This window comes from Muntiacus reevesi, chromosome 1 (genome assembly GCF_963930625.1).
Source record: "Muntiacus reevesi chromosome 1, mMunRee1.1, whole genome shotgun sequence".
In the NCBI taxonomy this organism is placed as follows: Eukaryota; Metazoa; Chordata; class Mammalia; order Artiodactyla; family Cervidae; genus Muntiacus; species Muntiacus reevesi.
The window spans coordinates 15,567,974-15,584,585 of record NC_089249.1 but is presented as its reverse complement, the minus strand read 5'-3'; the positions used below and the strand labels follow the sequence as shown (position 1 = coordinate 15,584,585).

Sequence of the window (16,612 nt, the reverse complement as noted above, 5' to 3'; positions counted from 1 at the left end):
TTAATAATAAGTTAATAAAAATAAATATTAAGCACTGGTTCAAGGGTCAGAAGATGGGATTCTACCTCTCTCTCTCTGACCACTAACCAGTTGGATGACATGAAAAATCATCCAGCTTTTCTGGACCTGAGCATCTGCATTCTAAGTGAAGAAGACTGGACAATGTGAGCTCAAGGTCTAGAAGATAAGCTCATCTAATATTTTAATAAGTATCTATGGTAGTGATGGTAACATAACAGTGAGCATGTATATAATCCCACAGAAACATACACATTAAAAGAATACATTTTATATTTTGCATGTTTTACTACAATTTTTCAAAAAGTTACACATATGGGCAAGGCACTGTAAGCTTGTTTTTAATTTATTTAAAAATATCTAAGACACCATCTCTGACCTTCAGAGATGAAATCTAGCAGCAGTGCCTAATATATATTTGAATATCAAAGAAAAAACTAAAATTTTGTATTGAAAGAAGAATCAAGACAATAAACATGATCAGATGATGACATAATATCGCTAACATTCTCTAAGTACAAATAAACTGTTGATAATGGAAGATTACTTCCAGGGCAGTCCATCGGAGAGTCCTCTTCAGGGTTCTCTCTTTTTCTTACGGAACTAGACTTCAATTAATGTAAACGTGTACTCAAGGAGAAGTTCATGGACACCACAATGATCAGTATTCACAGTTGCAAAGGGTTTACTCACTGGTACGTGGGTCAGAATGGTAGAAGCCAGGAGCTCTCTTGCTTCTTCTATTTTGGTTTTCTTTGGGCCACCTCCCCACATCCTTTGCCTTCTGACTTTGTTCCCTATATATTTTAATGCCTATTAAAAAATAGAATATATTACAATAATGTTTGAATGACATCAGAGAGAATTTATTAAGTTGCTACCCATACACAACACTATAAGCAAAAAAGACAAGGACCTTTATAAAGAAAACTGAATTGGTCCTAGTTAAAAAAAAAAAAAAAATTGGTCATAAATCAATGATAAAATAGTTCCCTTTTTATAATTTGTTTTTTTACTATAAAATTGATACAGGACAATTGTAGTAAGTTTAGACAATATAAAGGAGATAAGTATTTTGGCCATCGATCCTCCACCCGAAGAGAATCCTGTCGACAGTTAACACTTTGGGTGAATAGTCTTTTGGGGGGAGGGGGAGTATTTTCTCTCCTCAAAAAGGAATCACACCATGTATGACTTCTACCCTGAAATCTACAAAGTGCTGCTGAGAGAAGACAAAACCGACATAAATCGAGGGTTATGCCATTTTCATTGACTAGAATATTTAATATACTTAAAGACAGCCGGCTTGCTGTTAAAATTCTCTCCAAACTGACCAAAAGATGTATTTTTATTGTTAATTATACTCCTGACGGGTTTGTTAAAAAACACAAACTGATTGGATTTCAAATTTTCTATGGAAAAGCAGAAGACCTAGAACAGCTGAAAACAGTGTTGAAACAGTCAGAAGATTTACATGATTTCAATTACAAAGGAAGTCAGTAAGCACATAGAAAGTAGTCAATGTCATTGGTCATCTGGACAATGCACGATTAAAGTCACAATGAGATACCACCAGAACAAAGTGGAACAGCTCAAGTTACAAAGACTGACAGTGAATGCTGGTGAGGACGTGAAGCAACCAGAACGCTCAGGCGCGGCTGAGGGGACTGCAGAATGGTACTGTCGCCCCTGGCAGCTCTGACTTTATAAAGGTTACATACACAACTGATTTTTCTTTTGGGGGGGGGGTTGGTGTTTAGCCAATTAACACTGTTGGGATAGTTTCAGGTGAAGAGTAAACGGACTCAGCCATACATATACATTCCCCCCAAAATCCCCTCCCAACCAGACTGCCACATAATATTGAGCAGAGTTCCACATACTATATAGTAGGACCTTGCTGGTTATCCATTTTAAATATAGCGGTGTGTCCATGTCAATCCCAAACTCCCTAACTATCTCTTCCCCGATCCTTCTCCCCATCAGCAACTGTAAGTTTGTTCTCTAAGTCTGTGAGTCTTTGTTTTGTAAGTAGGTTCACTTGGATCATTCATTCCTTTTTAGACTCCACATATACGGATGCCATAGAATATTTCTCCTCTGTCTGACTTACTTCAGTCAGTATGACACTCTCTAGGCCCATCCATGTTGCTGCAAAGGGCATTATTTCATTCTTTTTAATGGCTGAGTAATATTCCACACAACTGCCTTTTGATCCAACAATTCTATTCTTGGGTATTTATCCATGAGAAATGCCAAACTATCTAGGCAGAGACTTGGACAGGAATGTTTATGGCAGTTTTATTCATAGCAGCCAAAGAGTGAAACAAACCAAATGTCCATCAACAGGAAAAGATAACAAACTGTGGTATATTCGTGCAATGGTACACTACTCAACAATTAAAAGGAATGAAGAACATGGATACACAACATAATGAGGAAAAACTTGGATGAATCTAAGTCGATACATTCAACAGAAGAAGCTGACAAAACAAGAAGTATATACTGCATAATTCCTTATATAAAGTTCCAGAATAGGCAAAACTAATCCACGGTGAAAAAAATAAGAAAAGTGGGGAAAAACAGGAATGGAGGTGAAAACTGATTAGAAGAGGCATGAGGGAATTTTCAGGGGTCATGGAAATATTCTGTATCTTATAAAAAATATACAATTAAGACTTGTATATTATGTGTATATACACTTTACCTAAAGAGTGAAATGTTAAAAACTAATCATGTGACAGATTTGTGTTGCCGCTCAGCAGGAACCAACACAACACTGTAAAGCAATTTTCCCCCCAAAGAAAAATAAATTTTAAAAACTTAACCAAGTAATAGGTGAGGCAGAGATAGAGCTTTAGGTGAAACAAGAATAGCGAAGTTTTTCTGTTTTTAATATTTATTTATTTAGCTCTACCAGGTCTTAGCTACAGCACACGGACTCTTCCATCCTTGTTGCGACATGCAGGATCAAGTTTCCTGAACAGGGATTAAACCCAGGTCTCCTGCACTGGGAGCATGAAGTCTTAGCCACTGGCCCACCAGGGGAGTCCCTGGCAAAGTGTTTCTCATGTTGAAGCTGGATGACAGGTACATGGGGGTTCATAATACTATTCTGTATACTTTTTATATTTTGAAGTTTTTCCATAAAAAAAGTTTGAAAAGATTGTGTGGTTCTTTTTATTTTGTAAGAGGAATAAATGCATTAAAAAAAAAAACAAAACACCAAAACACTGGTTTCCATTTAGTCATAAGAAAGGACTGGGATGCCTGATTCTTTATCCTGGAATTCCTGCTGCCAGTTTCCTGCCTGGAAAAATTTCTTTTCCATGCTTCAAAACCTAGATCAGGTACCACTTCCTCTTTGAAGCCTTTCCTAACCCCATTTCTTTCTCTCTGCTGTTTAATTCCTTACATATAAGTGTTTATATCACACTGTATTCGCCTGTATGTCTCTCTTACTAGACATTTTGTCTTTTTTTTTTTTTTTTTGATTCCTGACTAAAATAGTCCCTGAAACTGAATGGAACATCTCTGTTAAGACTGCAGATCAAATCTAGAACCTTCCCAGTTTAAAAAAAACCAGGCCATCAGAGGGTAACCTTTAACACACAAGCTGCAGTAACAAAGCAAGAAGTAGTAACTAAGTAACTGACTGAGGCAAGTCAGCAGATGGTGGGAACCAGGAACAGACAGGCACTTCAGTTTTCCCTAAACTGAGCTGTCTTTATTAAATTTTGGTCTTTCAGTTCCCTTGGGAAAGAGGCTGAAGATTCTTCACTTCCTTGAGGAAGAAACAGGAATACAGGGGTGCCTTCTGATGCAGCAGAAAGTCACATTTCCCTAGAGTAGCTGATAAAAGTTGCCGGGGCTGCGGTGTCAGGGCTGGGGTAAGAGCCCAGCTGGCTTCATAAACAGGCCAAGATGCCACCCCTGGTGTAGCCTCTCCTTCCAAAAAGGTAGTAACTAATTTTTTCTCCATTTTTCAGAGCCCCTGGCAATGATAATGTAAAACATCTGTGACAAATGTAGCAGCAAAAGGGCTTTATGAGCAGAATAAATGGAGGAGTCACTAAGAAGGGAGGCATTCAAAACAAAACAAAACATGTATTTTAAACAATCTACTCAAGTGCCATGTCAATAGTTCTATTACACAAGATAATACATTTTTATTTAGAATAACATAAAATATTTTGTGTTGCCCTAACTCATATGTTCAAATCATCAACCATTTTGGACTAGCTGTGCCTCTGTAACCTTTTATCAGCTGCAAATAATTAATATTTGCTTTCATTCAGCACGTAGAGAACAAGCCATCTCAAACTCCTACTTCCTGTTTGTCTCATGTGAGATGATGTCTTTCTTAGCTAATCACATATTCTCATCTTTTAAAAGAACTTCTCCAATTCAATTTAGAAACTTTTAGTTAGCCATTATTTTCTGTCAGTACCTATTTAAGAGAAATAAATGATCTTCCAACCCACTGTTTAACTACTGCTCAAACAGCTTTACAATGATCCAGTTATCTGACCAGCAATGATGATGCTTGCAATAAGCTGAATACTGGATCTCACTGAATCCACTAGGCTATCACTAAGGTAAATTGTTCATCCAGGCATTACACAGCTTTAAAGCATAGAGTGTATCTCTCCAAATGTAGCCCATTCCTAAGTATTTTAACGTTTTCTCTTCATGTAATTACAATGTAATTGCAGTTTATAAGGAAGATGCATGTTCATCAAATAGTTCATTTTCAATGAAGACCAAAGATAGAACAGGGCAAAGGCTAACAGAGTTTTGCCAAGAGAATGCACTGGTCATAGCAAACACCCTCTTCCAACAACACAAGAGAAGATTCTACACATGGACATCACCAGGTGATCAACACTGAAATCAGATTGATTATATTCTTTGCAGCCAAAGATGGAAAAGCTCTATACAGTCAGCAAAAACAAGACCAGAAGCTGACTGTGGCTCAGATCATGAAATCTTTATTGCCAAATTCACACTTAAATTGAAGCAAGTAGGGAAAACCACTAGACCATTCAGGTATGACCTAAATCAAATCCCTTATGACTATATAGTGGAAGTGAGAAATAGATTCAAGGGATTAGACCTGATAGACAGAGTGCCTGAAGAACTATGGATGGAGGTTCGTGATATTGTACAGGAGACAGGGATCAAGACCATCCCCAAGAAAAAGAAATGCAAAAAGGCAAAATGGTTGTCTGAGGAGGCCTTACAAACAGCTATGAAAAGAGAAGCAAAAGGCAAAGGAAAAAAGGAAAGATATACCCATCTGAATGCAGAGTTACCAGAATAGCAAGGAGATAAGAAAGCCTTCCTCAGTGATCAGTGCGAAGGAATGGAGGAAAACAATAGAATAGGAAAGACTAGAGATCTCTTTAAGAAAATCAGAGATACAAAGGGAACTTTTCATGCAAAGATGGGCTCAATAAAGGACAGAAATGGTATGTTCCTAACAGAAGCAGAAGATATAAGAAGAGGTGGCAAGAATACACAGAAGAACTATACAAAAAAGATCTTCATGACCCAGATCATCACGATAGTGTGATCACTCACCTAGAGCTAGACATCCTGGAATGTGAAGTCAAGTGGGCCTTAGAAAGCATCACTATGAACAAAGTTAGTGGAGGTGATGGAATTCCAGTTGAGCTACTTCAAATCCTAAAAGATGATGCTGTGAAAGTGCTGCACTCAATATGCCAGTACATTTGGAAAACTCAGCAGTGGCTCCAGGACTGGAAAAGGTCAGTTTTCATTTCAATCCCAAAGAAAGGCAATGCCCAAGAATGCTCAAACTACTGCACAATTGCACTCATCTCACACGCTAGTGAAGTATTGCTCCAAGTTCTCCAAGCCAGGCTTCAACAGTACGTGAACCGTGAAGTTCCAGATGTTCAAGCTGGATTTAGAAAAGGCAGAAGAACCACAGATCAAATTGCTATCTGTTGGATCATCCAAATTTTGCAAGACAGTTCCAGAAAAATATCTACTTCTGCTCTATTGACTATGCCAAAGCCTTCGACTGTGTGGATCACAATAAACTGTGGAAAATTATTCAAGAGATGGGAATACCTGACCACCTGATCTGCCTCCTAAGAAATCTGTATGCAGGTCAAGAATCAATAGTTAGAACTGGACATGGAACAAAAGACTGGCTCTAATTAGGGAAAAGAGTACATCAAGGCTGTATATTGTCACCCTGCTTATTTAACTTATATGCAGAGTACATCATGAGAAATGCTGAGTGGATGAAGCACAAGCTAGAATTAAGATTGCCAGGAGAAATATCAATAACCTCAGATATGCAGATGATACCACGCTTATGGCAGAAAGTGAAGAAGAACTAAAGAGCTTCCTGATGAAAGTGAAAGAGGAAAGTGAAAAAGTTGGCTTTAAATTCAACATTCAGAAAACTAAGATTACGGCATCTGGTCCCATCACTTCATGGCAAATAGATGGGGAAGCAATGGAAACAATGACAGACTTTATTTTGGGGGGCTCCAAAATCACTGCAGATGGTGACTGCAGCCATGAAATTAAAAGACGCTTGCTCCTTGGAAGAAAAATTATGACAAACCTAGACAGCTTATTAAAAAGCAGAGACATTGCCAACCAAGGTCCATCTGGTCAAGGCTGTGGTTTTTCCAGTAGTCATGTATGGATGTGATAGTTGGACTATAAAGAAAGCTGAGCGCAGAATAATTGATGCTTTTGAACTGTGGTGTTAGAGAAGATTCTTGAGAATCCCTTGGAGAGCAAGGAGATCCAACCAGTCCATCCTAAAGGAGATCAGTCCTGAATATTCATTGGAAGGACTGATGCTGAAGCTGAAACTCCAATACTTTGGCCACCTGATGTGAAGAAGTGACTCATCTGAGAAGACCCTGATGCTGGGAAAGATTGAAGGCAGGAGGAGAAGGGGACAACAGAGGATGAAATGATTGGATAGCGTCACCGACTCAATGGACATGAGTTTGAGTAAACTCTAGGAATTGGTGATGGACAGGGAGGCCTGGCGTGCTGCAGTCCACGGGGTCACAAAGAGTCAGACACGACTGAGTGACTGAACTGAACTGAAATCAAAACAACTTCTCCTGATGCTGCCTGCCTGGTAACTAGAGTTCACTGGTTAATTAACTACATTAAAAGAAGAAGGCAGTGGTAAGAATAATCCTTACTAGTTTCTGCTTTGGAATTTATGTGTACTTACATATGACAATCAATCATTCTAAATGTTTGGTTTAGTCTATTAAATTATCAAGACTCATTTCATTTTTCAGAACACATACTAACATATATAAGGAAAATGCTATCTCTAAAAACATCCTGGGTGACAAAAAAAAAAAAAAAAAGCAGCATGGAATTTATACCTTATTTAAGCAACCTAACAGAATAGACAATGTACACATGGATAAATAAGAACTGTCCATTGTGCTTCTCTATAGTAGAGAAATCCTACCTACTAGGATGGCTATAAGAAAGGTCACTACTGATTTACTGTTAGCAAAGCACCTTACAAATATGTAACTAAAAATCCTGGGTATGGCTATGAGGGCTACCTGTCACATGCGAAGGAAAGTCTAATTATTTTGATTATGTTTAGCATATATAAAGGGGCTTCCCAGGTGGCTCATTCATAAAGAATTCACCTGCCAAGAAGAAGACGTGGGTTCGATCCCTGGTTCAGGAAGATCCCCTGGAGAAGGAAATGGCAACCCACTCCAGTATTCTTGCCTGGGAAATTCCACTGACAGGAGCCTGGAGGCTACCGCCCATGGGGTCGCAGAGTCGGACAGGACTTAGTGACTAAACAAGAAAGCATATATACAGTTCCCTATCTTCATCTTTGAGTCTGGTCCTAAAATCCACAGGTTCCAGCTGGGAGTGCCTAAGGCAGGTCAATGAAGGCTCTGCAGAGGCAAAGGGATGCTGAGCCTGGGTCTTTTTGCTGGAAACATTGAAAATTCAGCAAAAGGGATAGAGACCACATACAACTGGATGCTGAAAGCAACTGGAAACAGGGAATAAAAAGGAATATTAAAGAGAAAGATGTGGAAAAAAAAAGCTTTCTACACTAGAGGTGCTGTAGTTTAAAAAACTGTGTCATCAGGCAAATACAGAAAAGAAGAATACTTGCTATTTATTACATTAGAACAAAAGCCTCTTGGTCCCTCCGCTTCTAAGTTGGACACCAAAGCCGATAATTGATCTAGGCAGACTCCTCCAATCCCTCAAATAATGAGCCAAAGAAGCTCCTTGACCAGTACTCCCATCTCCCCAACATCCACCCCAAATCTCTACCCACAAAAGTCACTGCATTTGATGCTTTAGTGACGAGCAGCATTAAATCTCCAATTAATTCCCTTTCGTAGTGAAGGACAACGTGAAAAGACACACCTGCATCTGTGTGAAAATCTGAGCTTTCTGGCACTCTTCCAGACTGGGCCCAAACGCAGCCATCACGTGCTCCTCTGTTCCGATCATCTGCACAATTTCCTGGTCACTCTCAACACCCATGGCCTAGGAAGGGAAGAAAAGATAGAAAGAGTGTGGGCTTTGTGTTAACTCACTGACATTTGCTTATGCTAATTTGGCATTGTTTGTGGGTATTACTTCTAAGCAAAAGCTAGCTCTTTTCTCAGAAACGGTGCCATCTGGCATTGGCAGTCACAGCCCAAGCTGCAGAAGAACCTGAAACAAAAATTTTGATGAGGAAGAAGAAAAACAAACATTCTCAAGCACTTTCTGCATGTGTGCTACCCTCTACAATTTATAAGTATCCGAGCAAGTGGGGCGGGAGAGCAGAGACCCTGGTCACAATTACAAAGGCAAAGTGAAAAAAAAAGAAAAGAAAACAACAAAAAAAGGCAAAGAGCAGTAAATCAGAAAATATGCATGGCTGAAAATAAACAGAACCCTCAAAGAGTTTTGCCGCAAGACAAAATTTTCTGAGAACTGTCAAATCATGCACCTTTAGGCTCAAAGAAGTTTTCCTAGAGGATGTTTTACCTCACTATCCTAGAGATATCAAGCTCTACTTTATGTAGGTTTTTAATGAGATTTTTATAAAACCAAGAACACCCTTAGGTTTAAAAAACCCATTTATCTTTAAGTGTTTCAAGGTGGCAGCCAGCAACGCAGGTCTTTGTAGATTCCATATGGTCGTCCTAAGCCTCACTCCTTCACACATTTGCCTGGCATTCTGCCACATCAAGAAATAGAGCATAGTCTCACTAAACTATCCTGGCAGAAAATCCACTTCTAAGAAGTTAGGGGAAAAGTTACATTTGTATTCAAATTCTTCCTTTACCTACACAGAGAAAAGAGAACCAGGGGTACTCGTCTATTAAACTTTGATGATCTAGTTCTCAGCTCTTCTCCACACACGAGATAGGGAAAACCACATTCTGAGTCTGATGCAGAACATGGAGAGCATCACGCTGGGCACAATGGAAGGGGCACCTCTACAAAGTTGCCAGAGGATGTCAACAGGCCTGACAACCACCAGTGCCCATCACCTCCTCCACCTGAGTGTCTTCATTTCCGTCATGACAGGGCAAACCAGGTCCCTTCCAGCTCAACATTCCACCAGTCTACATTTGAATTTTAATAGTCTGTATCATACAAATTCAATCTGGATATCTCAGATCAGATGTAAGCTTACTGAAAGTTTCAGAGCTTGCTAGGACAGTTGCTGTTGTTCAGTCGTCCAGTGGTGTCCGACTCTTTGCAACCCATGGTCTGCGGCCCACCAAGCTTCCCTGTCCTTCACCATCTACCAGAGTTTGCTCAAACTCATGTCCTTTAAGTCATGATGCCATCCAACCATCTCATCCTCTGTCATCCCCTTCTCCTCCTGCCTTCAATCTTTCCCAGCATCAGGGTCTTTTCCAATGGGTCGGCTCTTCTCGTCAGGTGGCCAAAGTATTGAAGCTTCAGTTTCAGCATCAGTCCTTCCAATGAATATTCAGGACTGATTTCCTTTAGAATTGACTGGTTTGATCTCCTTGCAGTCCAAAGGACTTGCAAGTGTCTTCTCCAGCACCACAATTTGAAAGCATCAATTCTTTGGTGCTCAGCCTTCTTTATGATCCAACTCTCACATCCATACATGACTACTGGAAAAACCATAGCTTTGACTAGATGGACCTTCGTCAGCAAGTAATGTCTCTGCTTTTTAATATGCTGTCTAGGTTTGTCATAGTTTTTCTTCCAAGGTGCAAATGTCTTTTAATTTTGTGGCTGCAGTCACCATCCACAGTGATTACGAAGCCCAAGAATAGGAAAATCTGTCACTGTTTCCACTTCTTCCCCATCTATTTGCCATGAAGTGATGCGACCAGATGCCATGATCTTAGTTATTTGAATGCTGAGTTTTAAGCCAGCTTTTTCACTCTCCTCTGTCACCCTCATCAAGATGCACCTCTGCTTGGGTGTGGGCTAAACTTAATGACTCACTTCTATAGATAAAAGTTAGAAAACCACTGTATGACTCTGGAGCCTGGGTCACAAAGGTTCTGTACCTTCTTGCTGGCTCCTCTGGGGACCAGTGGCCATGTCATGGAGACACTCCAGCTCCCATGAAAGGGCCACTAATGAGAAGTCAGGTCTCTTACCCTGAGGGTCAGTCACGTCCAGCTCCAATCCAGTCTTCAGATGACTGAAGCCTTAGCGGACGCCTCGCCTCATGAAAGACCCTGAGCCAGGACTACTCTGTATACCAGGGCCCAAACCCCTGACCAACAGACTCTGCTGTGATTTGTTACTCAGCAATAAACCAACTTTGGGAGTTAAATCCACTAAACTTAATATTTTTTTTTAAACTTAATATTTTAAGCATACAACTTGTTTTGAAAAAATTTTTTGTTTCGTGAACAAATGAAGAAGTTTTCAGGATCCACACCTTTTTTTTATTTGTTAATTTTCATGTCAGTTTTCATGTCATTTTATCTCTGATACAATGCATTAATTCAAATGGACAACAGACAACAACTCTAAACACTACACAGATTCATTAAAACACGGTCTTCCTAGGACTTCCCTAGTGGTCCAGTGGTTAAGAATCTACCTTTCAATGCAGGGGACAAGGGTTTGATCCCTGGTCAGGGAACTAAGATGCTATATGCAGTGGAGCTACTAAGGCTACATGAACTAGAGAAGCCTGTGTGCCTCCATGAAGACCCAGCACAGTCAAAAGAAGAAAAACACACACATTTAATCTTTCATGGATTTAAGAACAGCAATCCTAAAAAATTATCAGTTCTAAATTAAAAAAAGAACAACCCTAGATTATCCTTTAACCAAACACAGAGATGCATCTACTCTGATGGTGATGGCATACATCTAGTACCATCTATCCTTTGTGGTTTGCCAAGGAGCCACTCAGAAATAACAGATGACAGTACTTCTCTGTGAAAAGCCAGTTAGAATATAAGTTAATTTTTACCTGTCAATCTCTCAAAATAATGGGTTTCAATGGAACCAACATATTCTTACAAAAACAACACTAAGGCAATGGTTTGCAGTCATCTTTCTCTAAAAACTTGAATGTAAAACTTTGTAACTAAGGTATCTCACTTCTCAGGGAAAGCCCAAACACTGAAGAAAACCAAAAAAACAAAACACTAAAGCAGATGAGATCTGTGTAGAACAGGTGCCAAACCAAGGAGGCAAAATGATACAGCAGAAAAAGGCCTCGCTGAAACAAACAGAATCCTAGAGCTGAAACAGCAGATGCATTCTGGGTCAGTCCCCTTTCCTTCAGCAAGACAACACCTAAACACATGAAGGTCACCGTATGTCACCTTAATACTCTTTAGCTCAGCAATCTCCAAGCAAAAAAGACAGTGTTCTTGATTGTCTCTTTTGGTGTTTAATAATAATGAAAGAGCCTTCCCTTGAAGCTGCCACTTCAAATTGTCCTGATGCTGATCTAAGGAGCAAGTCTGTAACTGCACAAAACTCTCGAATGGCCTAACATGAATCTAAACAGACTGCTTAGGCCTTCCAAATATTTTTTTTTCCCAAATATTTTTAAACTATGAAACAAAGATATGCCAAAGATACGTCACACGGTAAATGACACCACATATGCAGAAAGAATGATCTGTGGCAAAGTTTAGCTCTAAAAGCGCTAAACTCTTCCTATATATCAGATCACTGAAACACAGGGTGATAACTCAGTCAGGTGATCATCAATAGTGCTCCAGCTCCAAAGATGGAAGTAACTTTATGACTATTTAGCCTTCAGAAGTCACAGCTACAAATAAATGACATATTGCTATGGAAACGACAGCAAAATGCTCAGCCATTTTGCTCTACAGACATAATTTAGACATCTGAAAACCAGCTTTATATGGAACTCTTTGTACTCCAGATATCTAAAATCATTTCACCTAACGAGTAAGTCAAAAGTGAAGGCTATTCAATAACCTCATGAAAAAATAGCAGATAATACGATTCCGCGGAAGGTCACCCAGTCTGGCGATCAGCACTAAGAACAAAAATAAGGGGACGTGCTCTTTAAAAAGTGGCAGGAAGTCTTCTTGGATATCCACTCAGTGTGACTAAAAGTGTGAATTTTAGAGACAGAAAGAATACTAATGAGCAGAAGAAAATGATACGCAAGCTAATGGTGATATGTTGCAACATATTGTGAAGTAGGGTAAAGGTAAGTTCTTAAAATATCTAACATTCAGAAACCAGTGATTTTTCTTTAAACAGAAGTCAACCTATCATTACCAGAAGCAGTCCACGCAGATAACAAAAGAACTGCATTCACTCACTTGAACTCTGTAATTTTTTTTCTCTTTAAAGACCAAAAATTTCAAAATTATGCAGTGCCCAGCCCCCTTGATATCTGTCCTCTTTTTCCATAAAAATCTTCAAGCTGCAGATGCCGTCACAGTACAATTGCTGAATACTGAGGGGTACAAAAAATAAAAGTGGGGAAGATTCATGGGCAGGAGAACCTTTATTGTGATTCAAGTCCATAAATAAGGCTGATCTAGGTCTTAAAAGCTTTATCCGTCATATTCAGACTCAGCATGGAGTCAGGAAACCCTGCTGCCTCTGTCACTTTTAGCCAATTGTTGGCTACAGTCAACAACCATCAAGTCCTAATGACTGTCAAGGTCTGTGTTAGGGCCACACAGCACAAAAAGAGAAATGATGTGACTTTTCTGGTAGCCTACTTTATTTTCCCAGGCTTCTGACGTTAAATGTGTAAAGAGGACTCACTAAAAAGAAATAGCATTGTTTTTCTATGCAGTCTACTTTGCAAAAAATATATTATCTCATTTGCTCTTTAAATAACCCCCCTTAGGTAAAATGCTCACTTTAGATGAGTTATCCAAGACTCAGGAAGACTGGGAAATCTATCCAAGGCCACACAGACTAGTAAGTGAAGAGACTGGAAATCAACCTGGATCTGCCTGATTGTAAGACATGGAATATTCATTCTATGCTGCCTCCCAAATGGGAAGGTCTTAACAGTGGTTAGTAAGTAAGTTCATTAAAACAACTCTAGTGAGAGACCCAAAAAAAGTGACAATGTGTGACCAATGCATTTATTTGACCTAAAAATTTTCAAATATTTATTTTAGTTAGTACACACTGCTGATTAAAATGTAATGAATATATTTAGGGGAAAAATTAAACAACATGTACAAGTTTTTAAAAAAATATATAATCCCACTCCCAGGAATTAAGTCTCACAAAATAATCAGCAACACACACAAACATGTATGTACATGGACCTCCAGTGCTGTGCATAAGAGTGAAAATTTAGCAAAAAAAGACACGTACATGTCCCACTATAGGAATTTGCTTAAACAGATTATATCATATACATGAATTCTATACAATACCTAGTAAAAATAATGGTGTGGGTTTTATTTATAGATGAGGAAAGTTATTCAAAATTCATTGCTAAGTGAAAAAAGTAAAATAAAATCAATGTGTATATTTTTTCAAAAGCAAAGGAAAAAAGGTCTTAAAAAACTTTATCCAATGTTGTTACACTTTTTAGTGACTCTCAATTCAGTGTAAGGACTATTTTACAATCAGAAAGGGAGAAGTCGGAAATCTCAACGACTGGCTGCATAAAAATGCACATTATTAACTTATAGCCCGATTCTAGAAAGGATTTAAGTCAGCTATGAATATATGTATACATTTACAACGTAATATTAAATTTGACAGAATAAACTCTTACCAAACTTTTGTCACCTACGCAGGTGAAGTATTTAAAAGTTTTCTGGTTTTAATGCATGCATGTATCTAATGATCCATTTTCCATATGTGTGACATAACAGTATCTGCATTATAATTCATTTATAATTTCTGGTCTAAGGAAAGCAGTTCTACACATCTTTATAAGCTCTGAAATTGTCCATAAAAGTCCTTCTGATGCATGGTAACATACTGCCCTCTGCTGGAGACGTAATTTCACGTAGGTAAAATTTATCCACTAAACCTCACTATGTACACAAGATATTGCGTTGGGCAATGTGGGATTCCCTTCAAGAAAAGACAGAATTACTTTGTCTTTTACAAAAATTATAATTACAAATAACATAAGCTTCAAAGAAAGGTAATAAGAAGTAAATTTAAAAATTCTCAGTGGACATGAGTTTGAGCAGGCTTCAGGAGATGGTGACGGACGGGGAAGCCTGCCATGATGCAGTCCATGAGGCTGCAGAGTTGGACACAACTCAGTGACTACACAGTAAATATCACTTGAACATTATTTCTACAGGAAAATGTCTTTTGGGTTCTAAGTCAACAATTCACAAAGAAGATTTTAAAAATCAGCTTTAGCTTAAAGGTTCGTTATCTATGAAAAAATTCACAGGAATCCCGAAGTCCATAAAAAAGAACAAAAGACTCAGATCATCCTCTTTGACCTAGAAAATTATACTTCTAGAAACTTAGCCTACAGATATCCTTGCCCTGAATAAAATATTACAGCAGCTTTGAAACAGCAAGAGCTGTGTGCCCATTGATAAGAAAAATTATGGTACACCTATAAATGGAATCATTTAGAAAAAAAAAAAACAGTAGCTGGGTATGAACTAATAAAACTCTATCTTTAAGATGTAAGTTACAAAAAAGAAAACAAGCTAAGTGCAAAACAGGGTGCAGTGTATGTAAGTAAAAGTGAAAGAAAGTGAAATCATTCACTCATGTCCAACTCTTTGTGATCCCGTGGGACTGTAGCCTACCAGGCTCCTCTGTCCATGGAATTTTCTAGGCAAGAGTACTGGAGTGGGTTGCCATTTCCTTCTCCAATGTAAGCGAAAAACAAAACATAAACCTACAACATACTCAAGTGCTATACACGCATAGACTACCTCTAGAGGGATGCACCAGAAACCAGTGTTCCTGGGTAGGACAGCTACGTTTTTAGGAAAGGTGGGTGAGAGGCCTACTCATTACTATACATCCTTTTGTATCTTTGGAATTCCTTATCGTGTTTCCATTTTATGAGACTGACGCGCTACCTACTGCGCTAACGAGGCACCTTCGTGTTTCCATTTTAAAGAACAGATCACTACTTTTAAAAATACTTGAACCCCAGCCTCACTAGCTTTCAATTTATATTACATGCCTGACAATTTCTCTATGTCATAAATCTTTACATTCCTAGAACTCCTTGTGCTCAATTTTCTACCTATATATGAAAATAAACCATAAAAAATTATTTATAATTTTCAGAAGATATTTGCAGGCTCAATTTTTCTAACCTATATACAAAAATAAAAGTATAAAAGAATTCTTTATAATTTTCAGACGATACTTGAAGACTCACCTTAAATATGATGACAATAGGTATATCTTCTGACAGAGTATTATGTCTCAAATAAAACCGTCCTTGTTTCACAGCCATATTGGTTCTGCTTTTTTTCTCATGAGTAGAGCTACAAGAAAACACAGTTGGTTAAACTACATCCCCACCTAGTTTCAAGCTAGTAACATGCAAGAGCAATAACTAACAATCAATAAGATTCAAGTGATCAGCAATGATCAGTAAGGTCCTTCCAAAAAGGTACCTTTGAAAAACACATAACTCCTCTCCAGCCTCCTCTGCCACTTCCATGAACATTTTAGAACACTAAAATTGTTTCTTTAGTTGTGAGATTATGACAGAAGTTCTATGAATAAGCAACAATCACCAATTCATTTTAATCTACTTCACTTTGATTCCACCTGAACTGCTTTGTTCTAATATGGGATATATTTCCGATCAATTTTAAACATTTGAAAAGAAAAACTTTAAAATGAGTCTACACCACAATAGGAAAACCACAAGGAAATGAATGCATAGTATGAATTTTTAAAATAATAATCCAATAAAACATAGTACAGTTTTGGTATACAGTGAAGTCAAAAGAAACTAAGGAATCTCCTATTGATATCTCAGTTAGCTGAAACTTTCTTAATGGATTTAAAAACATTTCCTGGCTTTAATCCACCACAATAACAACACATACTGATCACCTATTACATACTGTGCACTGTTATTCACTCTATGAACATTAGCTGTAATCTCCTACATACTAACACT

General features: G+C 38.3%; 1 protein-coding gene across 2 annotated transcripts in view; it reads right to left on the bottom strand.

Annotated features, from left to right (window-relative positions):
* Positions 1–16,612, bottom strand: part of POLR3B (RNA polymerase III subunit B) — a 108,233-nt gene that overhangs the window by 76,020 nt on the left and 15,601 nt on the right. For both annotated transcript variants that reach the window (XR_010663585.1, XM_065938420.1), the window contains exons 9-11: positions 15,857–15,965; positions 8,443–8,565; positions 712–831 (exon numbers count right to left, since the gene is read on the bottom strand). Coding sequence is in view for 1 of the 2 variants with exons in the window: in XM_065938420.1 (XP_065794492.1) it covers positions 712–831; positions 8,443–8,565; positions 15,857–15,965 (352 nt within the window). In the remaining variant the exon portion in view is untranslated. The remainder of the gene's footprint in view (positions 1–711; positions 832–8,442; positions 8,566–15,856; positions 15,966–16,612) is intronic.